Below are 26,674 nucleotides of genomic sequence, written 5' to 3' on the forward strand. Positions count from 1 at the left end.
GGCCTGGTCTAGCAAGGCCCATAGTTTGTATTCAGTTCTACTTTTTTGATAGCTTTTAAGCCTATTTTGCACTAGGTAAATATATTTATTGCATGTTAATATTAATTAGAATCAGTGTAGTAAATTCAAGCAACTGTTCAAACACAGACTCTTGATTCATGGGATATTACAATTAATGCCTGGCACACTATTGCTGAGGAGCAGCAAACAGAGATACAACAGAGAGACAGTCCATTACAATGGATAAAGAGTCAGAGTCGTCCCAGAGGGCTCTGAGTTCAAATCCTCACTCAGCCATTAAGCTCGTGGAATGGTACATCTCCTAGCCTAACTATTTCAAAGGAATACTATAAGAATATAATGGGATTATTCTGTGTATCACAAATTCCTTGTAGGAAGGGTGGGAAATAAATGTGATAGATATGATATGATATGATATGATATGATATGATATGATATACATATGATATGATACTCCATAGTTGCAGGTGAAGTGTGTAACCCCTACCCCTTCTTTTATGTCCAATGCAAGTTTGCACCAGTGTCTGAGGGGCAAATTACAGGTTACTTTAATTATGTAGCATTTAGCTGATCCCGTTGCTTTATTTTTTACTCTAGTGTAAGCTTGTGTCAGGACCACAGTGCACCAGGAGGGGTGGATTAAACCTCCTTCCCCATAGCATTTGCTTCCCAAAACACCCCCTCAGCTATTGTGGGGTGGGTTAAAATAAGAAGAAAAGCCTCCACTGACACCAATGGAGGCCTTTTTCTTTTCTTTTTTTAACCCTCCTATAGCCAGGGAGAAAGAAGCAAACTATAGTGGTGGGAGAGTTAATCTTCCCCTCTCAGCATGCTGTGGTCACAATCTAAATCAGGGCTGCACATTTTTACACTAGACTAAAAAAAAAAAGCTACATGCTACATAATTAACATACTGTGCAGTTTGACCCAGACACATCAATGAGCCCGACAAACACTGCTTTAGAGCATGTTCATGCAGGGCCGGCGCTTCCATAGAGGCCAGTTAGGCGGCCGCCTAGAGCGCCAAGGTAAGGGGGTGCCGAACGGCGCACCCGGAAGTCGCCCTCCCACTCCCAGAGCCGCTCTGGCTGAGTGAGGACAGCTTCTGAGTGCGCCGTTCTGAAGCCTTCCGCCCAGCAGCCGAAGCCAACCTGGGACACTGGGGGGTCGGGGCAGGCAGCTCCACGTTCTGACATCCGGCGCGCGCCAGACGTCAGAACGTGGAGCCGTCTGACTGCCCTCCCCCAGCTTCCCGGCTTGGTTTCAGCTGGGGGCTCCCAGCCAAACCCAAGCCGGGACGCTGGGGCGGGGGGAAGGAATGGCTCCACGTTCTGACTTCCGGCGCGCGCCAGACGTCAGAACGTGGAGCCGTCTGACTGCCCTCCCCCAGCTTCCCGGCTTGGTTTCGGCTGGGGGCTCCCAGCCAAACCCAAGCCGGGACGCTGGGGCGGGGGGAAGGAATGGCTCAACGTTCTGACTTCCGGCGCGCGCCAGACATCAGAACGTGGAGCCGTCTGACTGACCTCTCCCAGCTTCCTGGCTTGGTTTCGGCTGGGGGTTCCCAGCCAAACCCAAGCCAGGACGCTGGAGGGAGGGAAGGAACGGCTCCACATTCTGACTTCCAGCGCATGCCGAAAGTCAGAACGTGGAGCCGTCTGAATGCCCTCCCCCAGCTTCCTGGCTTGGTTTCGGCTGGGGGTTCCCAGCCAAACCCAAGCCGGGACGCTGGGGGGGCGGGGAAGGAATGGCTCCACGTTCTGACTTCCGGCGCACGCCGAAAGTCAGAATGTGGAGCCGTCTGAATGCCCTCCCCCAGCTTCCCGGCTTGCCTTCGGCTGGGGGCTGGGGGGGCGGCGAACGGACGGAATTGGAGCTGCCCGCCCACCCCACCGCAGTGTCCCGCCAAGCCAGAAGGACTTCGGGCGAGGGACAGGTAACCTGTCTCCACCTACCTGGGGTGGGGTGGGATACAGTGGTGGTGGTGGGTGAAAGCAGCTCACTTTGCCTAGGGCGCAAAAAAGCCTGGCACCGGCCCTGTGTTCATGTGATAATTTTATTCAGTGATCCAAATAATAGAGTTTGTCTGTACATCCTATCAACACCGCCCCTCCCTGCTCATTCCCACCCCCACCCCCACCCCCTCACACACATTACACATTGCTGCAACATAATCACACCCGCTTAGCATTTTTCACTTAAATTAATTTGAACAACTTGAAAGTTATTAAAAATGTCGATTTATAGAACTACATCTCTGAAGCCTGACTGCAATTTCCATATCTTAAAAGCAATCCTAATTGCCTAATTAGTGATATATCATTCAGTGTCGTCGAATCCATTTGGAATCATTTCCTTTCAGAGGTCAATCAAGAGAGTATAACCTTCTTTTCTCTCCCAGAAACTTCCATTCCAGCTGTGTTCTCTTTTTTTCCCCTTCAATTTTTGGCAGTGTTCTGTTGCAGATCGCACTTAAGATATGGCTTCTAGCTTGTCTAGGACTCCACTGGAGTTCCTTGCCGATACAAACTATTTATGATACGATGCTTAGTTTTACACATGCAAGAAAATTACTTACGTGGAACTGCCTTAGGACAGTTGAAACCACAAGACCATGAAATTAGCATTTAGTTTTTGAAACTGCAATGAAGCACTGTAAAAATGAAATACTTAATTATTCAGTACATTTCAGCCACAATTGCTTTTGCCGACTAGAAACAGATAAAAACAGTGGGAAATGCTTTCCACATCCTACAAAAATACCCTTGAACTACTGCTAGAGATTTAGTATAGAATTTCCATGCTTTGTTCACTCACTTTTTGTGGGGCTTGTAATCAAATCAAATCAGTGACTTCCTATGTTTCCCTCTAGGTTCTTCTATCATTTCTGAGACTGCAGAAAACACAACTTTCTTTCTTTCTTTCTTTCTTTCTGTTGGAAGCAGTAGCTCTGCAGGTGTAGATGGACTTAATGCTTCTCTTCCATCTTTTCCAAGATGAGTGGTTTTAACCTGTGCTGTGATGTATCAGCCTATTTATTTATTTATTTATTTATTGCATTTTTATACCACCCAATAGCCGAAGCTCTCTGGGCGATTTACAAAAATTCAAACCATAAAAACCATTCAAAATATGAAACAAACAGTATAAAAGCATAATATAACATACAATATAAAAACATAGCCAGGATGAAATCAGCAGCCATGCAGAAATTAAGACAGATTTAAAATACAAATTTAAAACAGCAAAGTTAAAATTAAGTTGCTAGACTGTTAAAATGCTGAGAAAATAAAAAGGTCTTCACCTGGAGTCGAAAAGAGTATAGTATAGGTGCCAGGCGAACCTCTTTAGGGAGCTCATTCCACAGCCAGGGTGGCACAGCAGAGAAGGCCCTCCTCCTGGTAGCTACCTGCCTCACTTCCTTTGGCAGTGGTTCATGGAGAAGGACCCCTGAGGATGACCTTAGGGTCTGGGCAGGTACATATGGGAGGAGGCTTTCCTTCAGATAGCCTGGCCCCAAGCCGTTTAGGGCTTTGAATATTAATACCAGCACTTTGAATTGGGCCTGGACCTGGTCTGCCAGCCAATGAAGCCGGAAAAGGACTGGCATGATGTGGTCTTGTTGGCCAGTTCCTGTTAGTAAATGTGCTGCCCTGTTTTGCACCAGCTGAAGTTTCCAGACTGTTTTCAAAGGCAGCCCCGCATACTGTATAATGCATTGCAATAATCCAAATGAGAGGTTATCAGAACATGGATAACTGTAGCTAGGTTTACTTTGTCCAGGGCCAAATCTACACCAAGCAGGATATGACACTTTGAAAACGGTTTGAAAACTGTATTTGGCGTGTGTCCTGCGCAGTAGTGTAGATCCTGCCCAGATAAGGGCACGATTGGTGTATCAGCCTAAGCTGATAAAAAGTGCTCCTTGCCACTGAGTCCACCTGCACTTCAAGTGACAGTTCTGGATCCAAGAGCACCCCCAAACTATGAACCCGACCCTTTAGGGGGAGTGCAACCCCATCCAGGACAGGTTGAACATCACCTATCGATACTCACCTTAACTTCACTGTTAGCTTTCTGTTTGGTCCATTTATGACTGTTTTCGTTCATTTCTTTAATCAGTCTTTTAATGAGTGCTAAAATGTTTTTTTTCCCAGCTGTATTTAATTTTAAAAATATATAATCATGAAATAGCACTCTAATGAAAAAGCATTAAAGTACTAATATTAAAAATGATTTTTATGAACATCCTTGCCTTACTAGTAGCTGTCTTCATCTCTCTCACACTCACCCACTACCCCCAATTTGCTATAACACACTTTTAAACTTTTAAAAATGTTTTGCAACACTTGAAAGCCATTGTAGAATTGAACCTAAACCAGTGCTTTGGCACAAATTAGATGAGAAAAGATTGGCAATAAAAGGCTGCTTAGGTAAATTGTCCCTTCTTCACCCATATGGATATGTCACACCCACTAGTGTAGATGGAACATAATGGAATGTACACCCAGAAAAAGCACAAAACTCCTAGTAGGGTGGAAAGTCAACTGTAACTCCACACAATGCTTACAGTGGAAGAGTAATGAAAAGATAGTGCAAGGAGCTGCCCATCTGGAAACACCTGTAGTCTTCGCCTGTCAATGGATACTTCTGAAGTGAACGTGTGCTCTGGGCACAGCACTGGAGACAAGGGCACCTCATACCCTCGCCAAAGCTGAAACTATAGTGCTTGAACCTGTAAATGGTGTTCACTTGGCAGCCCACAGGGTTAGAGGATGGCCTCACTCTGTGTTCTTATAGATACATTTTCCCACTCACTTTTTAGACTATCACTTTTTAGAATACACCATTCTTGCTATTAAAAGGTCCGGTGTCATTTATTTATTTCTTTAAAAAGCAAGGGTACCCAATCTTTCAAAATGCAGCTAAGAACTTAGAAATAATTTTAATGACTTGCCCTTTTTGCTCTTACATCATCATTAACATCATTTTATTTTCCTTTCACAAGAATTATTAGGTTCATCTGAACATTTGTCATAACAAAGTTGCTGTGCAATGCATGCCTGTCCATAGGACCGGAAAATAGAGATATAGTTTCTTTTCGCTTGTCCTACCTGGGGCTAAGACTGAAGTTAATAGGGTTGTCTCATTATTAATCATTGCACTAGGACACCTTCAGAGTTTGCAGAATTGCATATATATCATGCTTTAAATCCTGCAGACCTTGATGACTCAGGATACTACCCTTACTGACTCCTGTTTCTACATTCAGCTGAATTGATTCCAAAAAGAAATTCTCATGCATATGTGCCAAGCTTGAATATTCTTATGAAAACAAAAAACATCCCACACATTTATATTTACTTATATGTTTGTTTGAAAGATTTATATGCCATCTTTTAGGATAAAGCAGCATATGAAATGTAAAACCAAATAACACAATTGGAACAATTGGAAAACAATAATAAAATCAAAATTAACAATTAAAACCAGATGACACTATATGCATAACAATACTTTGACTCAATTATAGGCCAAGGTAAACAGCTAACATTTTAGGGCCCGGTTGGAGGCCAGTAATGATGAGGCCTGGCAAACATCAATTGGAACAGAGCTTCACAAGTGGGGGCTCACTACCTAGAAGGCCCTATCATCTGTGCCCAGCCTGATTGCTTTGGCAGGCAGGCACACAATGGCTGTATTCAGACATCACAAGAGCCCATGATGGGTTAATAGCTTGTAGCTTGTTTTTGAAATAGTCTACAATCTCTCTCCCTCCCTCCCTCCCTCCCTCCCTCTCTCTCTCTCTCTCTCACACACACACACACAAACATAAATGGACTAAAAAGCTAATGTGTGTAATTTTACTCATACCCCCCACCCCATCCTGCTGAGCCCCCCCCCCCACCAGTGGTCCTTCCACCTCTAAAGTTTGCAGTTGGGAGGCACCCAACTATTCACCAAGTAGCGAAAATCCCCAGTGCACCAAAAAGGAGATGATGGTTATAAAACCTTGGGGCTTTGTCGGATCGGGACAAAACTTCAAACACAGCCTTCCCTAGTGAGAAGGCACCCAATCCACGTTCAAAACCCTATGTAATTACACCCAGGGGAGGGGAAATCCAGGGTGCATCAAAAAGTGGTGGCACAAACCTTTGGAAAATAAGCAAGAATAAAGAAAAATGCATTTCCCCCATAGCCTAAAGTGCACAATTGTGCAGGAATGAATTTGGGCAAATGCAAATCCCACCTGAGTTTTCCCAAGGCCAAACTAGACCTTCATTAAACTTCTACCTTCCCTGCCCTTTTACCACTATTTGTGCTAGCTTTCTCTACTCTTTTGTAGAGGAAGATTAAACTCCCCCACTATTATTATTATTATTATTATTATTATTATTATTATTATTATTATTATTATTATTTGAAATTCCGCCTCCACTGACTCCAATGGAGACTTTAAAAGATTTTTTTAACCCCACCCACGGGAGGGTGGAATTTCATGAAAAAACAGGTGAAGGGGAAAGTTTAAATTTTCACCCAGTCCTGATCCAAATCAGGGCTGCACGTGCTTACAGGTCAGTAGAGAAAATCAGCACCTATAGCTCCACTATTTGTGCTTTAACAAATGTTTAACTGGCCCCCCAGTTAGTGCTGATTCCACTGTGTTCAATTGGGGCTTACTTAGGTAAATGTGAATAGGATTAATTTTGAATTTGTCTTTGGGATTTGTAATGTCTCACTTCAACTCATAAAACAGTTTTTAAAACTTTTAAGTGTTCCCCTACCTTATCTTTAGCAATAATATATTTAAATGACCTGCCCAACCAGAAAGACTGTGGGGCTGTCTGTACATGATGAAAGTCCCAGGGTGTGTGTGTGATGGCATGGGGTTGATTACATGATGCAGAAGTCACTGCTCAAGCATCCCAGGGCTCTCTCCAAAAGCTCCAAAGCAAAACAGTTGGGGATTTACCCCAACTTTTTTGTCTGGTGTGCAGCAAAGATGGTGCATTGTTGTCTGTTGCCGCTGTTCCGGGGTTGTGTCAGAGTCATGGCCAGGCAGATGGTGACCATTGATTGGTCGCCATCTGCCTGGGCAGGGGCAAGCCAGTAAGCTAAATGGCTGCAGGAACACCCCTGCACTGCCTCCGTGGGGAGAAGAGTCCCCCTTTTACTGGGGGGGGGGGAGGTTCTCCCTTTCCCTGGCTTCAGTCCGCTTGAGGTAAGGGGAAAGCCAGGGAGGGACATTGGCAATGGCAGTGGCAGTGGCTCCCCTCCCCTGATCTATATAAACCCTGAGCCTAACTCCTTTGTGCAACCCCACAGGAGCAAAAGTTTGGGGTTTTGGGGGAATGTGCTGCCAATTCATGAACATACCCCCTGTGAATGCTTTGCTCTAGAAACTATCTTTCTAAAAAGCAATGAAGTAGACCCTTATTACAGCTGCTGCTGTCTCTGATTCAAAGCTTGAGTCAAACATTAGAGGACAGAGAGGACTTTGTAGTACTCAGTGATTATGAGTTTATCTACTCAGCACTGTGGAAGAAAAATATGATGTTCACACTAAAAGGAAGATCTTTTTTTCTTTCAAAATTAATATTGCAACCTTTGTAAAAGAAATGGGAGTCTTTGCGTTTGTTTTTTTACTAGTACATGAATTTAAATATGCTGAATCTGAGGGTTTACTTTTGTACATGGTCTAGATTGAAACAGCAACGTAGGTTAGAAACCTGTTTGTAGAATTTGGCGGGACATTCACAGGTCTGCTCACAGCTTAGATTTTGTCGTTACCTTGCAGAAGGGATTCATTTGTTATAATGGGTTCAGTACGAGAATGGCTGGGCCACTAGCACATGGTCAGAAACCAAATGTGAGCCTTACCTAGCAAGGACAGTGGGACAGAACGAAAGATCTGTTTATTAGATCAGATTCCCAACTGGCTCCAAATAGCAACATGACTTTAAATATTCACCTTGAGGGGAAAAGGAATGGTATCTATCTATCTATCTTTATTTATTTACAATATTTATATACTGCTCTACTTCTAAACAGATTCCAGAGTGGTAAACAATAAAAGAATAAAAATTAAAAGAATAGAACACCATATTAAAAACCAATAAAAACCATGGCTTCCTGAAATAAAGATGTTTTCAGGAGGAGGAGAAAATAACACAATGTTGGTGCCTGCCTGACCTCTAGAGGCAGGAAGGGGGCCACCACACGGAAGGCTTTTCTCTGGGAGGACTCCAATCAGGCTATAGGTCCATGCGAAAACACCAGGAGCATGTCTTGCCCTTCGATAACCTCAGTGACCAAGCAGCTTAAAAGTTAGATGTTACTGGTATAGTTGAAAGGAATTTTAGCATGCACTGGATCGGATGAACTTCTGGAAATTTACTTAATGAATCTTAATAATGTTGTTGTTATTAGTGCCATTTGTACCCTTCCCTTCCTCTAAAGGATCTCATGGCAGCATATATGGTTCCCCTGTCCCATTTTATCCTCATAATGATCCTGTGAGATAGATCAGTCTACTGGCTAGTCCAGCCTTCCCCAACTTGGTGCCCTCCAGATGTAGCTGGGGTTACTCCAACACATCTGGAAAGCACCAGGTTGGGGAAGGCTGAGCTAAGCCAAGATCACCCACAGTACAATCCTGTACTCAGAAGTAAGTCCCATTGAATTTTATGGAGTAAGTGGGTACAGGATTGCAGACCCAGTGCTCTCCCTGTCACTAGTCCAACGCTCACTGTCTCTAAAATAAAATAAAATATCATGTTAACTTATGCTCACAGCTAGTTTGTTTAACCTTTCTGGGTCCCGTCTCCCACACTGGTTTTCTTCTTAATTATGCTCTGCTTGAAACGAGATGTCACTCCAGGCTTCAAAATTAGGATCAAGGTCTGACGTAATTGCTAAGGGAGTGTTGAGCCTCCGTGAGTTTCCATTAGTTAGCACCATCTGTCATACATCACTATATGCTACCTGAGCAGTTGTGTTTCATTCTTCACAGTTGCAGGTTGCATCATTTTGTCGTCTCTCTCTTTTTTCCACCTAAATACCAGCCCTGCTTCTTTTTTTATTGCCTCAGGATACTCCTGTGGTCTGAGAATCATTGATAAAATGTTACTTCGGTGCACCTGGCAATGAAGAATCATCCCTGTGACATTTGTATTGTGAAGGAGATATCAATTTGTTTTCCAATTGCCATCCAAATAGGAGGCGGGGAAGAGCGACTTGTTCAGTAGTACTGATACGTGTGTCTGTGTCCTTCTGGGGTGCTTATTTCAATCTCTTCCACCCACTCAACATCACAGGAGAACATTTAAAAGCTTCCCCAAGATTCTAAGAGAAAAATGGTGAAATGGATAATTTCAGTTCTTCTCTTACATTTAAACCATTGTGTGGTTTCAAAATGCAGTAAACCGCTGTGTGCTTTAAAAATGCAGTAGATCTTCTTTTAAATAATAATACTAATAAAGTCTCGATTTGCTTGAAGCAATTTTGAAATTGATTCAGCTCGTCAGCCTTGCTTCATAAAGCATCAGGACAGTGCTGAGAGAATGATACGAGCAGGCAAGTGGAATAACAGTAGAGTTGGGGGGGGGGGGGGGCAAGCAGGAACAAACCAGATCTGAATGATTATTTGAAAAACAAGAACTGGAAATCTTCACATTGGTGGGCGGGAAAAGTCACTGCTGAAGGCTTCCTGGTTCTGTGTTTTCTCTTCACATTTTGTTCCTAAAATATGTTTTAGCTATAAATAGCAAATATAATATAACATGCCTTGCTGGTAACCTGGGGCACGTCTGTGATATTGAGACCCATGACACCTGCATTATACCAGAGCTAGTGCATAATAATTAAGTGAATTAATGTAATAACCCCTTCTGAGTCAAGAATGAATTAACCATTATGCTAAGCACTCTGTGGTATAAAGGCCTCAGAAAACTGAAGCCCTGAATATGGTTTAATTGCCTAAGAATCTCAACTGTGGAGAGTTTGTTTACCCTGCTCATTGCACTAGGTTTCTTTTGAATTCTCTCTAGTTTAGAAATTGGAGGTAGCATACTCAGTCATCTGACAAAAGAAAAGTGGTTATATACTTCATCACAAGGGAACTTTAACATATGGGCAGTCTGCCTAGCATGGAAAAGCAGTCTTTATAGTGTAGTAACCTTCCATCTTTTCAGATGTGGGACTCACTTTTGTGAACCCACTTCTTCTTCTTTCTAATCATAGGTTTGTGTGGTGGTGCTAGTTGGGTGTGTGTTTGTAGGGGGGGGGGTGTCTTAGGAGTTCAGTCACGGACCCCAGAATAGAATTCATTACAGTTTGACTTTTCAGGGCCAGATCTACACTAAGCAGGATATAAAACTTTGGAAATGTTTTGGAGACTGTATAGGGAGTGTGTTCTGGGCCCCAACAGTTGTCACTACTGTTATAAACCGTTTTAAAGCAGTAGTGTAGATCCTGCCCGGTCTCCATATTTTATATTATTGACTATCATTTCTCTGATTTATTTAAACAGAGTGAATATTTTACAAGTCTTTGTACCTTGCTGCTTCATTAATCCTGTCAGATCTCAGTGCTGCCGCCATAACGGTAGCAACCTAAAAAGCTATTCAGATGTTTTGAAAGCTTCACCGTACAACAGTTTGGATACATTATCCAATATTCAGTGTTGCTTGAATGTAAACATCTAATTAAGTCAGTGCCATGAGTTATTTGAAGATTCAATTCAGCAAATATAAACAACATTGCAGATGTTACTTATGAATGAGTTACTTTAGTGTTGAAAAGTATATATATATTAACTATTATTTTGGTAGAAGAAAACACTTAGCCACCATATCACAAATACTAACATTGCTTTGTCAAGTAGCAAAAAAAAAGTGTTTCTATTTCCTTTCAAAGGAAGATATTCATCTTTATGCAAGATTTATTATAATTTTAAAAGCATTCCATATAGCAAACTTCAAAGCTACATTTCTTTCAGGTTTAGACAGGTACTGTGCTAAAATATTTAAAAGTCAAATATTTTGGAGGTGAGGGAGGGCACCTAGGGCTTAAATCCAATGTTGGGTGAGCAAAATTCCACTTGTTACAACAGGACTTCTCCTTGCTGCAGCTCCCAAGAACTGCTGCTAACAGGAGGGAATTTCAGGCAGTTCAAGTCAGGATACAGACGCCACTGAAGAGAGTTCTGAGAATCTGGTGATCTAGGAATGCCAGTCCTATGCCATCTCCTGGTATATAACGTCAAGGCCTCCTGAATTCCCTCAGTTTGAACAATTTATCAGTGAGAGAGGCTGGTGGACTGACCTTCTGCATGTTTTCTGCAGGTTGTTACCTTCTGCAGTTGCTTCCTAATTGGCCTGATGGCCTTTTTTGGATCAGTTTTATCCAGAGAGGTGTTTTTTATAATGTCAGTTGTTTTATCATGTCCTGATATCTTTGATTATGTTGTATTTTATATTTTTTAATGAATTGTTTTAAACCGCCCAGAGAGCTTCAGCCATAGGATGGCATAGATGATGATGATGATGATGATGATTTAGAATATTTATATACCGCTCCCCGTTGAAAAATTTTGGAGCGGTGTACAAAGTAAAATGAAAATAAAAACAGAATAAAACAGTTGAAACAAAATTTAAAAAGAAGCAAAAATCAGAAATCCAAGGCTGCATGTTAAAGAAAGGCTTCTTGGAATAAAGATGTTTTCAGGAGGCGCCGAAAGGAGTACAAGGTTGGCGCCTGCCTGACCTCCAGAGGCAGGGAAGTCCACAGGAGGGGCGCCACCACGCTGAAGGCTCTTCCCCTGGTGGACTCCAATCGGAGGGTGGATCTAGGTGGAACGACCAGGAGCAGGCCCTCGGATGACCTCAGTGACCGGGCAGGTTGGTAAGGGAGAAGGCGCTCTCTCGGGTATCCTGGTCCCAAGTTGTTTAGGGCTTTGTACGCAAGTACAAGAACCTTAAACCTGGCCCGGTAGCGAATAGGCAGCCAGTGTAGTTCCCTCAGCAGAGGAGTTACACGCTGGAAAGGGGCAGCTCCAGACAACAGCCGAGCTGCAGCATTCTGCACTAGCTCCAGCTTCCGGAGCAGCTTCAAGGGCAGCCCCACATAGAGCGCATTGCAGTAATCCAATCTTGAGGTTACCAATGCCTGTACCACTGTGATCAAGCTATCTCTGTCCAGGAGAGGCCATAGTTGGCGAACCAGTCGAAGATGGTAAAAGGCACTTCGAGCCGTGGCGGCTACTTGAGCCTCCAACGACAGAAATGGATCTAAGAGTACCCCCAAACTACGAACCTGTTCTTTCAGAGGCAGAGCAACCCCATCCAGAACAGGCAACGAGCCTGTCTCCCAGACTCGGGAACCACTCACCCACAGGGCTTCCGTCTTGCCAGGATTCAGTCTCAGTTTATTGGCCCTCATCCAGCCCATTACTGAGTCTAGGCACTGGTCCAGGACCTGCACAGCCTCACCTGATTCAGTTGTCACAGGGAGATAGAGCTGCGTGTCATCAGCGTATTGATGGCATTTAGCTCCAAATCCCCTAATGACTGCTCCCAACGGCTTCATATAGATGTTAAATAATATTGGGGACAAGATGGTGCCCTGCGGCACTCCATAGCTCAATTGCCAAGAGGCCAAGGACTGGTCACCCAACGACCCCGTAGGTAGGACGGGAACCACTGTAAAACAGTGCCTCCGATGCCCATCCCACGGAGTCGATCCAGGAGGATACTATGGTCGATGGTATCAAAAGCCACCAAGAGATCGAGCAGGATTAACAGGGTTGCATTCCCCCTGTCCCTCTCTCGATAAAGGTCATCCATCAGGGCGACCAAGGCTGATTCAGTCCCGTAACCTGATCGGAACCCAGACTGGAATGGATCTACATAATCAGTATCCTCCAAAAGTGCCTGCAGTTGCTCCGCCACAACCCTCTCAAGTATGATGATGATGACGATGATGATATTTTATTGTAGTTGTTTGTGAACCAACTTCTTGTACTGTTTTTACTTGTTAAAATTGGTTTTAAATTTTTTGTGTTAAAGTTTTTATATTATGTTTTGTTTTGTATTTTTTGTGAACCACCAGAGAGCTTTGGCTGTTAGCCAGTATAGAAATGAAAATAATAATAACCAACACCAACACCGCAGAAACTATGGGCTCATCTACACCAAGCAGGATATTCCACTATGAAAGCAGTATGAAAGCGCTACATAAAAGGCAGGAGCCACACTATTGCTTTATAGCAGTATTGTAGTGCACTGACAACTGTTGGGGTCCATTGACATATACCATATACCGCTTTCATATCACTTTCATAGTGCTATGTCCTGCTTGGTGTAGATGTGTCATGGGCACCAACAGTTGTCAGTGCACTTCAGTAGCACTACAAAGCAGTACTGTGGATCCTGTCTTTTATATACCGCTTCCATAGTGGAATATCCTGCTTGGTGTAGATGAGCCCAGAGTCTCTGGCTCTGGCTCACTGCTCAGGCTACAACCTTTATACTTGCCCATCAGCTCTGCTTCTGGCCACCTGCAGCTTGTTATTCACTAGGGGCCTTGCTAGACGTGCTGGGATAAGCTGGCAGGGAGGCGGGGCGACGGCCTGCTAACTTTAGAGCGCGCCGCCCTGCCTCCTAGACGGCCGACGTGCAGGGACTACGGAAGCCCTGCAGCGTCGGCTTTTTTTTTTTTTGGTTAAAGGGGCCACGTGCGGCCCGAAGCCGAAGGCAAGGTAAGTGCCTTTTTTTAAGAATTAAGCCCCCTCCGCTCCTGATCCCCCCCCGCCATCCCAGATGCCTCCCTGGCCACTCTTTCCCCGCTCGCCCTCCCTCTCCCTGATGCCCACGTCGCCCATCCTCCCTCTCCCTGATGCCATCCCGGTGCCCGGCCTTCTCCCCCCCCATCCTGCCGGGTCCAGCTCCCCCCCCTGCCGGGATCTGCCCCTGGCCCGATGGGCACAGCGCGCTGTGCCCAGTTTGTGGCTTTTACCGGCTACTCGCGAGTAAGCGAGTAGCTGCAAAAAGCCACGGACCTTGCTAGACGTTCCGCAGCCCCGGCCTCAGGCCGGGGCTGCGGAAAAGGCACGCCATAAGTGACTTCGCTTATGGCGCATTAGGGGAGGCTTCAGCACAGCCTGGGCCCGGATTCCCCTGTGCGTCATGTGGACGCACAGCAAGGAAACCAGGCCTCAAAGTGAGCTAAGGCCTCGTCTAGCAAGGCCCTAGGACTCAACCCTCCCAGAACTTAATACTGAGTGCCTGATAAGACTGCCAATTCCTATCTAGGTCCCTCCACCCCATCCTATGTGCATAAGGAATAGCAGATCCTTTTTGCCCTCTGGGAAATAATGGAGGGTGGCCAGTATCCTATTTATAAAGGGCAGACCTCTATTAGAAAGCATCCTGTACTAGAAAGGTTGGTCAGCCCAAGTCAAGTTTACAAATGACCATTAGAAGGGAGAAGTTAAGGTTGCCTATCAGCAGTGTCCCCCTGGATGGGAAGCTGACCAACCATGGAGGTCACCTGGACACAATTATGGTGTGATGTATTTAGAGATGTATGTACAAGCAAAACTCAAGTTCTCAAAACTCCCCATTCACAGCTGTTTTTCTCTTGTGTTGGTTTCAGACTGCACTCTTTGTTGTTGTTTTTCTTTTCACATGAAAAGGTGTGTGTATTTTGGTGCACATTTTCCCCAATGTACAGATCCATTGTGTGCCTCTTTGAAATGTACACATTCTTCTCCTATTGATTAAAACATGCCTGTGTGCATCTTTCAAAAGTATGCATTTTCCATGGGCATTTTTCAAATCTACACATGCCATTTAATCACACTGCAAGTTCAGAAATGTACAGACTTCAGCTGCAAATTGCATCCAAGGGGGTGTCTTCACGGGGGTTTTCCTGCAGTTTCGGTGTGTTGCGAGGTCATTTGCAGCACAGGATGTTGTAGCCAGCATTTCCCCAACCAGCTACTTCTGCCTGGAAAAGCTGCAGTATCATAAAGTTCTTTTACTCCATTCTTTTTAGTTTATTTATTTTATTACATTTATATACCACCCCATAGCCGAAGCTCTCTGGGCGGTTTACAAAAGTGGCTCCCAGGCACTTGCCCTGCAAGGTGCCCCCATGCCTCAGCATTAAACCACATGCCTGTGACCTGGCTGTGATGTGGGATGCCTCTTCCCCCATTCACTCCTTTTCCTAGCATTCCCATTGAGAGATGTCTATGCGCTTCCTTATTGCTGCGTTAATTCGGTTCTCTGATGTGATTTTAGCTCTGTAGCTGCACAGCTCCAGAGGTGCATACAGGGAGCTGCATTAATTCACTTCTCTGATGTAGTGTTAAGGCTGGTGCAATGGTTTTTTTTTTTTTTTTGAAGTGGGGCTTTTCTTGTGCCGGTGGGTTGCTCTCATGGGAAGCCAGAATTGTGAGTTTGACAGTGAAACTAAACTTGTCTTTTTCCTTACTAGAATGTTGAACAATGTGTGGCACAATCCTATGAAGGCTAAGGGGCATCCTATGCAGGGCAGGAGGAGTGTAGACGCAATTGTCACCTGGAGGATTCTTCATTAGCCAGGTGGCCCAATCTCCTCCCCTCACCACCCACAGAACCATTCCCTTTCCCTCCTCTATAAGCTTGTGTTTAGAGCAGTTCTCTCTGCGCTGGCTGCAAGGGGGCAGGGAGCTCGGACCCCTGGGTCCAGTGTCGGAGGCTGCCTCTGGCCCCAGATCCAGGAAGCTGAAATATCCTATGCCCCCCCCCCCCGACTCTGTCTAGGAGCTCCCCTAATGTGAGGATTGAATTTCTCATCATTTTTAGTACTTCTGTTTTCAGGTTTTCATATTAGGAAAACGTTGCATGTTGTTTCCAAATCAATTCCAATCCCAAATCAGTGACAGAGTAATCAGTTTAAATCAAAATTTTGTGCTATGTTTAGTCATTCAGCCACTCTACCCTTGAATTTTACCCATTCAAAAAGACAAAGGAACTTTATATACGTAGTTTGACCACCATAATTTCACTTGAAATAAAATCCAAATACTTAAAGAAAAATACAGCTTCTATTAAACTTTTACAAGAGCCTGAATTTGGACCTCAACCTGACCTGATGAGTCCTTTTGCTCATCGATTGTAGTGAGTGAAGCATGTGACCTTGCTTTAATGAGAGATGGTTTGTGACTTACTTTAAAAAGCTGTCACAGGCTATGTGACCAGAAACAATTGTTTCCATAGAAACAGTAAGTGATACATCCTCTCTGTAAGGTCCCTGGGTCAGTTACAGGTCATAGTGTTATAACTAGCCTCCAGGGTCTACTACTTTTCATGATGCTGTTAGGTCTTGTTAAGTGTTTAGCTCCAGAGCAATATAAAAAAAAACCTAATGATGGGAAATGTGGATAGGTACCAGCCTGCAGGAATGTAACATGACTCATGTGGATAATATAATATGCAAGCTAACAAGCATAATTCTTCTACAAAACCCTGAAAACCAAAATTCCTCAGAGCTACCCCACCGAAAGAGCAAATCTGTTTTTGGTCTTACATGATGGCTCTGTAGGGCAACTAACTGATGGGTTGTTTGACAATCTTTGGATAACTGCAGATGGCCAGAAACCATATGATATTTAATTGCTTTCTTTCTTAGAAACCAGCAAAAGGAGACTACTGTGTGAGAGGATGGGAACCAGTGTTAGAGGTGAAAACAACCAATGAGGGCAATGATGAAACTTGCGGGAAGCAAGTAGCCAGGAGAGTCCACAGTCACTTGAAAGCCCTGGGGCAAATCCAATTTATTCTTATCATACACTTTCCCTTTAATTCCTAGTCCTTGGTACCTGCAGCTAGAAAGTTCTCACCTGAAATAAGAAATTCTGGACTTTAGGCCCCAATGGATTAATTAGTAAGACTAATTTGACACACACTGTCAACACCAGTCAAATCTGATCACTGCTGGTCTTAAGGGGATTCAGTTATTCTGACTTCCTTATACACACATGTATGAGGAGAGTCATACCAAGGTGTGCTAAGTCTTCGATTCTTAACATTTTATAGCTTGAATAATTCTCACAGTGGTGGCTTACTTAGGTCTCAATTACACATTAGCTGAAGTCCCATGGTTGCTTCCCAAGCCACTCCAAGTAGGGTCAGAAGACCATTTGGAATTAAGTCAGGGCAGATTGTGTGGTTATGTGCCTAGCAAATCCTGTCCCAATGCAGAGCAGTGCTAGTGTGGTATGTATCCATGCAGCCCACCCGAACTACACTGAGATACAGCCAACTGTTTTACCACACATCTGTACCTGATGTGTTGCAAAATTCTACTTAAGATTGTATGGTTGAACATGACTTATTATGAGGTTACATGAACAGCATAGAAAATGACCCCAGGACACCTGTGTCCACTCAGTGTTAGTGGAAGATAAAAACATTATTCAGAGCACTAGGGGAGCAACCAGAGGTGGTAGCAATCCTGCAACTCCACATAGTGTTTAAACAGTACCTTGAGGCACACTGGGGATTTTAATCTCCTGTAAGCAGTTGCTTCTGATTGCTCTTGACATGCAATCTCTGTAGATCATGTAATATGTGAAATGGCCAAACATGGACAAAGCAGGCAACATTTGCTCAGATAGGAACTGGGAAAAGTGCTAATACTGGTTACATCCATGGATGTAACCAGTATTAGTTACATCTTACTTTTCACAACTTACTTTGTTCATGTGAGAGCATGCATGATCCGGATGGTTCTGGTGTAAATGAAAATGGTGTGTGTGTGTGTGTGTGTGTGTGTGTGTGTGTGTGTCAACGCAGAGCAGTTGGGACACACAAACCACCTCTTTCTATCCCACTCGCTAAAAAGGTTTCTGATCTTGTTTTTAAACAGCGGTCCTGTCAGGTTGTTATGTAACAGCTGAGAACAGCCCATCAAATATTGCATTTAGTATCCAGAAGGGATATTCTGGTCCTGCTGGACTAGTCTCACTGCCCTTTTGCAACTTGGCAACGGTAATATGGCAGGAGCACCAGGGCTTATTTCAGAGCTGACTGGTGGGCTCGGAGGGTGGGATGTGGCTGAGTTCCAGCAGTGAACATGTAAAGTATTAGTGTGATATAATCACCCTCTTGCATTTTTAACCCAGACGTATCCTAGGAACACACTACAAGGTTTCCTCTGTTCTCAAATTAACTCTAGTGATAAATGAACTTCCTTTGACATTTTGCATTATTAAAGAATTTCCATTCAGTATATGCAGTCATCAGCAAGCTAGTAAAATGTTGGGTACGTGAGTGATACTTTTAATATGTTTTCTCTCCTTTTTCAAGTGACTGGAAGATCGGTTTTGGCATGTCCTCTTAAAAATATATGAACCGGCTTGCGTGACGAGCCAAAAATGGGAACAGAGTTTGTAGTGTATTGTGCCTCTTCTGTCATTCTTTCATGATTTATTTAGAATGTTTCCAAGATTCAAAACTAGAGTCCATATTGATTTTACATGGCAAGGTTCATTTCGCAAGTTTCTGCAACTTTGCTACTGCGTTAATATTGAACTAAGGAAGAATCCAATCTGATCTGTGGCGGTGTGGGAACTGGCAGAACTGGAAGTCCACTAAAATGTTCACAGTTTGTTAAATGCTGATGTAGACATAGGACTATTTGTCTTGTGAGATCATTATTGCTGTAACCACAGCACTATTTTGAAAGTGCTGCTTAAGATGGTGAAGTAAAATATACTTTACTTTTTTTCTTTTTAAAGATCTGTGATGTTTTCTTGTATTTCCTTTTGTAATTGGAGATTTTGGAACAAAAATATGTAGTTACATAGATAATTCACTTGAACACCTTCATGCACTGAAAGAACATATGAGGAGGTTGAAGCAGGGGTCATACTGCATAGCCTCTATCAACCTGGCAGGGATGTGGTGAACGTATGGAGGAGCCCTACGTGTGTACTATGTACATCGTTGGGGTTGTATTCAGTGTTAGCTCTTCTTTAAGTAGACTCATTAATATGAATAGGACTTAAGTTAGACTAAGGCCTAATCTACACCTACCACCATTTTGCAATGAAGGAGGGATAATTGTGAGGTTTCCCGCTTCTGAGATCATCTCCCATGGGCCACATGCCAGGGAAGTTGCCCGCGAGTAAAGGAGAGCCATTGAGGGAAGATGTGTGCCCTGCGATGGCACTCCCGAAGGTATATCAGGAGAAGTGGGTAGGACTGGGCAGATGGGTATGGGGCATGGATTTTTTTTTTAATAATTCCTCCGAGATGCATACCAGCACAAATGCACAGAAACGCAGGGGAGATAGGTACTGTGTCGAAGGTGTACTCCTGTGCATTGATATGGTTGTGTTAAAAAAAAAATACACATGGTCGTCGCCGAAACACACTGATAGCCAGTCAAAAACTGCCGTAAATGGCGTCCGCCCACTCCCGCCCACTTCTGAAACTGCTGGACATGCCCCTGACAGTGGGTTGGCTGCTCACCAAGCTGGGAGCTTGTACCGAACAGCAACAGCTTCAAGAAGGGGGGCACACCAGCTGTGGACTTTGAGATCGTAGTGAGAGAGCTGAAAAACCATGGCAAAAGCAGTCAGCAATATTCCTGAATTACTGAGGGGTCATCCCTAGATCACCGCGGGAGTAGTGAACGTCATGTGGTAGGGACGACCTCGATATTATTCTGGAATGAGTGGCTGATGTAGATTAGGCCTAATATTGGATAACCCATTCAGGTCCTCCATACAAAGGGGGATCCTGAGCCAATCAGGATCCCCCCTCATTCGAAAGAGCAGTACGTTCACAGTGTTCACAGTACATATGTAGGGTCTGTTCACAGAGCTGCTGAATATGCAGTTGGAAAGGGCATTGCTGGGTAGCACATCAGTATGTGTACGGGGGTGGAGGATCGAAAGGATGGGGAAAGGAGTGTTGGGACATGCTAGTAGCAATAGCTTTGGAATGCCAGGACTTTCTGAGAAAGCTGGAAGTTATTTCTTAATTCCATCTCCAAAGTCAAATAGGCCAAAAGAAATCTGTCCACAGAAGGCTGGGATCAAAATTTTGGAAAGAGGGAACAATGTATGTGACTCAGATCAGGTGCTGGCATTATTTGCAAAGGTTGATGTGGCACATTCAGTGCGTGAGGCTGCAGAAGTTGTCCCCTCCCCACCTTAAAAAACACTGTTTCAGAAGGTTTACTCTCTTTGTTTGCTAAGGGCAGAACTAGATACTATTTATTTTATTTACAATATTTGTATACTACTCCACATCCAAAAGATTTTGGAGCAGGGAACAGCAGATAGGACAAATGATAAAAGAATAAAAGCACCATGTTAAGAATTATTATTTTAAAAAAGAAAGCAAGTTCTAATAAAACTGAGCTCTGATAAAACTGTGAGCTTCTTGAAATAGGAGGCACCGGAAGCAACACAAAGTTTGTGCCTGGTCTGACCACCGAAGGCAGGCTTCCAACCTAGTGTTTATCCCATAAAACTAATGCCCCCCCCCTCCCGGCAATTATCCTCATCAGCTATTAAGCCCCAAACAGCTGATTGGTGCTGAAATTAATGGAAAGGAATCACAGTAGAGATTAGTATTAAATAAAAAACAAGCAGGGCAGCACCTGGATTGGAAGAAGAGGTCTGTAGGGATAAGTTCAAAAGTGCTTCTCCATGACATATAAACTGGTAACCAGAACCATTCCTTGTCCTTACTTGTTTAACTTTCACGATTTTCACAGTGCTTCCCTGATAATTTAGAGGGTAAAATTTGACTTCTTCTCCTCCTCCTCCTCCTCCTCCTCCTTTGACTCCACTTACCAATTTAGGCCCACTGGAATGGGTGGGTAACACCTGAATGTGAAGTTAGTACCTATGTATGCTGCAAAATGTACATTTGAGTGGATGATTATTGCGGCACATGCTTTTCTTATCCAAACTGAAAACTCTGTTATTTTAAGTTATGTTAGAAAACCATCATTTCTGAATAGCTTGTGTAGTAATTAAGCCTCAGCATGAATTATTAAGCACACTCATTTTCAGTGCTTTTGAGTTGAAAGGTTTGCTTTCATTGCTAATAAAGTGCACACACTACTGAAAAGAGGTAATTAGAGCATCAAAGCCAGCGAAGCATCTTATTACTTAAAGCTTGGCCTGGAAATGTTATCATTTGGCTGTATTGTCCTTTAGCAAGATTGGGCGAACCTTACTTCGACAGGAAACCAGTTATCTTTTCAGTTATGAGAATTGAAAATTTGCCCGATTCTGCCATGGCTATGCCTGTAATCTCCATCTTTTAAAAACTGATGGTCATAAAGAAAACATTTAAGCGTGATCTAAAAATGCCATTAGGATTTAAACTGATACATAAAAAAAAGAGAATGTGACATGTTAAACTCGGCTGTTATTCACAATCAATAGAATATTGTAGTGCTGTTCCTATTGTTCCCTCTGTAATTGGCTGTCTTTGTAATGAAGCTCTTGCTGTGATTGTCTCTTTTTCAAGTAGACTGAACAGCAAATAGATAATGATTCTATGTGGTTTTTAAACTAGAGGTCTCAAAGAATAGCAACTTCTTAGGTGAGTACTACGGGCCAGCAGGATCAACGGGGATGACACTAGCATGTACATTCCTTTCAAAAGAGAAAAGAAAAGAAAAGTGAATGGAAAATGGAACAAATACACTTCCATACATTTCTGTCTTGTTTCTATGAAAAGATAGAAACAAATGACTGAAAACCCTTTTGCTTCATTTCTCCTATTGATTTCTCAGTGGAGGCATTTCCTGAAATTGCAGCCATTTATCCTGCACATGCAAAGGTTAAAAGTATGGTGGGGGAGAGGGTGCATATGCAAGTCCTGCTCCCAACATTCCTATGCATCCGTCTCCTCTACGGATCTTGATGCATTGAGCATGAAAGTCTGCAGGACATTGCATGTTTAGCTGAACAGTTAAAAAAAATATCCCTGCAGAACTTCATGCTAAGTACATGTTCTTTCGTGGTGCTCAAATGCCCAGGGTCATTGGGGGGGTGGCACTGGCCTATAGGTCCCACCTTTGGAACCCTCGTGTGTGCAGGCTGAATGCCTGCAAAGGGGTACTGGGTTGCTTTGCCCAGCATATTAATACCTCCAGCAACACATTTGGGGAGATTGGGATCGTAGAGTGCTCTGAAAGCAATAAGTCATCAACCCCCTTCACATGTTACTTGCATGAAAGGGTAAAGTGTACTAAAAGGTGTTCCAGAGTCATTCCTTTAGCCCTACCCCTGACATCTTACCCCTGCTGTCCTCACTTAGCATAGGCATTTGGGCAGGGAAGCATTTGCATGTGCACTTCTACACATGAAGGGTTCCTTGGGTTCAGGCTCCTCAATGCGCTTTCAGCATGTATTAACCCAGTGGAGGCTGGTGGCTCCGATATCAGTGGGTGGTGAATCTACTCCAGGTTTCAGTCAGAACTCTAAAGAGCTATCCAAGATGATCCACACCTTTGATAGTTCCTTTAGAATTCTGACTAAAACCCGGAGTGGATTCACTGCTCCACTAACATTGGAGCCACCAGCTCCACTGATTGCTCTTCCATGTGCATAATGCCTGAAGAGAGCGATGAAAACTGTCTAATTTGAAACATAAAGCAATGGGAATGATGCCACCACCCCTTTTATTGGATTATAAAATAAAGACCTTTATCCAATCTGTCTGAAATTTGGCAGGTCGGATACTACTGTGGGAGAGTAGTACAGCTACTCAAAATTAGATCCCATTCAGATGGAAAACTCCAAAACTGTAAGCATCAGAAGACTGTCTGGGTCTCCATTATATCGGTGTAGAAACAAACATGAAATGTTCATGAATCAAAACAAAAATGAATGGAACACTAATGAAAGAAACAAAATGGATGAGAGAATTACAAATGACAAATGAAATGAATGGGGCTGGCAGAAATGAAACAAAATGCCCGAAGTGCCCATCTTTAGATGGCACAGTTCAAAACAACAACTTTTAACATAAAGGCCTACTACTGCATTAAATTAGTTATAGGAGACAATGCTATCTGGATACAATCTAAGGGACAGTTTCTCACTTATATCAGGTTTATGGTTTCACAATAAGAATCCAGAGAATCTCAATTTGTGGAAAGTACTATGTTGGAGATCTCCAGCTCCTCCCGCAGAACTACAGCTCCAGAGGTTGCAAACTTAAGTGTGTGGTGTAGAAATGCCCTTACTGTTCTCTAGTTTTCTTAAAGAAAAATAGTGCAGCTTTGTGGGCATTCCAATATTTATTTATTTATTTATTTATTACATTGATATACCGCCCCATAGCTGAACTCTCTGGGCGGTTTACAAAAGTTAAAAACAGTGAACATTAAAAACAAATATACACAAATTCAAACCATCAAAAGCATAAAAACAACAATTTCCATTTAAAACAACTATTCTGGGGTCAGTTAAAAACTCAGCCTATGTTGTTAACTGCCTGGGAGAAGAGAAAAGTCTAGACCTGGTGCTGAAAAGATAACAACGTTGGTGCCAGGCGAGCCTCGTTGGGGAGATCATTCCATAATTGGGGGGGGGGGGCACTGAAAAGGCCCTCTCCCTTGTTGCCATCCTCCGAGCTTCCTTCTAAGGGCACTCTGAGGAGGCCCTTAGATGTTGAGCGTAGTGTACGGGTAGGTTCATGTCGGGAGAGGCGTTCCGTCATGTAGTTGGGAGGGGTCATAGCTCATTGGTAGAGCAGCTGTTTTGCATGCAGGAGGTCCCAGGTTCGATCCTTAGCATCTCCAGAGAGAAAATTCCTGCCTGAAATCCTGGACAGCCATGGCCAGTCGGTGTTGACAATATTGAGCTAGGAGGCCTCATGGTCTGATTCAGTAGATATAAGGCAGCTTCCTGTGTTTCAATTATCTGTCAATATATTTTTCCTACCCTCATTGTATTGGTCTAACTTCTGATACTTGTTCATGAATACCATTGTTCCATGTCACTGTAATGCCTCTATTTTTGTTGTAATTCAACCAAATTTCATACATCCAAAGTGTTTTAGGATGAAAAGAATTAGAGAAATATAAATTGGCAATTGTAAGGCCCTCAGGCACTTGCCGTTCTATTTCCAATTGGTAGCCTTATGTAAATGCTACAGTATGCTAGTCTATTCCCAAGACAAGAAGCACACACTATACTAAAAATAGTGCACCATACATCTGTGTTGGAAATTCAGCTACAATAAAGCATATGGTGCCAAATAAAGCCTGCAGGAATAAACAGAGATTCTGTCCAACCCTCTGAATGATTTTCTTTATTTCTGACTTTAAATCAGAAGTAGAGTAGGGACTGTTTGTCTTTTACGTAACAATAGCATAGTTGTTACTTATGAAGCCAGCTAACGAATGTGCTTTTTCTTAAACTACTAGGCAACTTTGTCTTTTGTTAGTCTAGAAGGGGAAATGTTGTGTAATGTATTTAGCTCAACATGCTTTCTAAAAGATGTCTGTTTATGGCACAGACCAGCCTGTGTGTCTCTCTTTTTCAAATAGCTCATGAAACTGCACTATTATTAGGGAAGTCGTGTGCTTAAAAACTTTTGGCATGTTTCCATTTTAAACTGGTGCAACTTTTGGCACCGTGAACACTTCAGACACAGGCATATGATTAAATATGGTTCAAATCATTCATACAGGGGTAGGCAAATTGCCCCCGATGGTTTGAACTGTAACTCCCATCATCCCCAGCCAGTGTGGGCAATGATCAAAGATAATGGGAGTTGTAGTCCCAAACATCTAATGGGCACCAGGTTGCCTACCCCTGTGTTCATGGATGAATTGCTGGGATTAATCCATTTTAAAACAGGGTTCAATAAGGGTTAGCTCTGTAGATGGAAGGAACTTTTACCCTTAGGAAATACCCAAAACCCAGCAATGAACAGCTCAAGCCTGCAATACTTTATGCTCACCAAACTGAACAGGTCCACATGCTTTGTACTGGGCCTTCCAGTACTGAGCCCTTCTGCTCCTCCCACTTTTGCAATCCTAGGCTTAATCTACACCAAGTAGGATATTGCATTATGAAAGTGGTACAAAAGCAATATATAAGAGGCAGGAGCCAGACTACTGCTTTATAGCGGTATTGAAGTGCACTGGCAACTGTTGGGACCCATTGACACATACCACATACCACTTCCATACTGCTTTCATAGTGCAATATCCTGCTTGTTGTAGATTAGGCCTTAGTTAGGCCAACCATATGAAAAGGAGGACAGGGCTCTGCATAGAAAAGGGAATTTCAACAGGTGTCATTTGTATATATGGAGAACCTGGTGAAATTCCCTCTTCATCGCAACAGTTAAAGCTGCAGGAGCTATACTAGAGTGACCAGATTTAAAAGAGGGCAGGGCACCTGCTGCTTTAACTGTTGTGATGAAGAGGAAATTTCACCAGGTTCTCCATATATACAATTGATACCTGCTGAAATTACTTTTTCAATTCAACTGTTAAAGATACAGGAGCCCTGTCCTCCTTTTCATAAGGTCTCCCTATAAGCCTTAGCCAGACAGCAAAACCCATGTTCCTAGTGGGCGACATGCTAGTGCAGGCTCTGTTTGGCTTGTTGGTTTGTAAAGTCAAACAAGGCCAGATTTCAGTCCTACGACACTTGTGGGGATGAGTCAGAGAACTCAACACTGGCATTGTGGGGTGGGAATGGAAGTATGACTACAGCCTGGAGCTGTTACCTTCTCTTTCTTACCCTCCTGCTTTTACGGTGTTCAGACAATTGTCAAGTAAAGTACCCAATCAGGGCCTCCCTGCACCACACAATTCTGGGGTTCTGGCACAGAAACACATTCAGGTGGTGATAAGTCTTGCTGATTGACAGTAGCTGCATCAACAGCTATCGAAAGCCACCAGCTGCTGAGATGTGTTTTGGCTCCTTAAGAGCAGGGGGCATGGTAAGCATCTTCCATCCAGGAAAATGCACAAATGATTTCTGCATCACAGAGTAGGGGTGGACAAAGCTGTCGGCTTCACTTTATTCAGCATTCGACTTTTTTTTAATTTCTTTTTACATTTCAGGTTCTTCCTGTCCCAAGAAGAAAATGGTGAATTTTGGTAAATACTTACGAAAAAATAAACTGAAACAAACAGTGCTGTTTCCAGGTTTTGGGGGGGAGCTCTTTGGCGAGATCCCATCAAAGGTCCCCCATCAGTCAGTCAGGCTACTCCTTTACTGCCCCTGTCACCAGCTGTTTCTCCTCTGCTTCAGCCTTTCTGTTTGCTTGCCAAGCAGAAATCCAGTGAGCAAGCAGCCATGGCAGCTACCACGACTCCTTCTCACCATTGTGGTTTGTTTGCTTGCTTACTTCTTTCCTTGTTCCCGCTGGGCCAGAGCAAGAGTGCAGCAAACAATCCGTTTGCAGTGCTGAAGAGGAGGAGCTGGTTGAACGGGCTCTTGCCAGTGGACCCCCCTAATGAGGTGTGGGCCCTCATCAGGTGTCCCACTATGCCGACCATTGATGTCAGCCCTGGACCTAAAGTCCTCACCCATCTCTAACAGAGAGTTCTAGTTGTGGCATACTGTTTGGAAGACACTGTTCAAGAGAAACTGGTTGTGACTGTTCTA

At 43.5% G+C, this 26,674-nt stretch overlaps 1 protein-coding gene across 3 annotated transcripts in view; it reads left to right on the top strand.

Annotated features, from left to right (window-relative positions):
- DSCAM (DS cell adhesion molecule) overlaps positions 1-26,674 on the top strand; it is a 365,261-nt gene that overhangs the window by 336,933 nt on the left and 1,654 nt on the right. Inside the window, exon 32 of one of the 3 annotated variants that reach the window (XM_063127556.1) lies at positions 26,128-26,163. The exons of the other annotated variants lie outside the window; for them this stretch is intronic. Coding sequence (XP_062983626.1) covers positions 26,128-26,163 — 36 coding nt within the window. The remainder of the gene's footprint in view (positions 1-26,127; positions 26,164-26,674) is intronic. 3 annotated transcript variants of the gene reach the window in all.

This window comes from Elgaria multicarinata, chromosome 5 (genome assembly GCF_023053635.1).
Source record: "Elgaria multicarinata webbii isolate HBS135686 ecotype San Diego chromosome 5, rElgMul1.1.pri, whole genome shotgun sequence".
NCBI classification, from domain to species: Eukaryota; Metazoa; Chordata; class Lepidosauria; order Squamata; family Anguidae; genus Elgaria; species Elgaria multicarinata.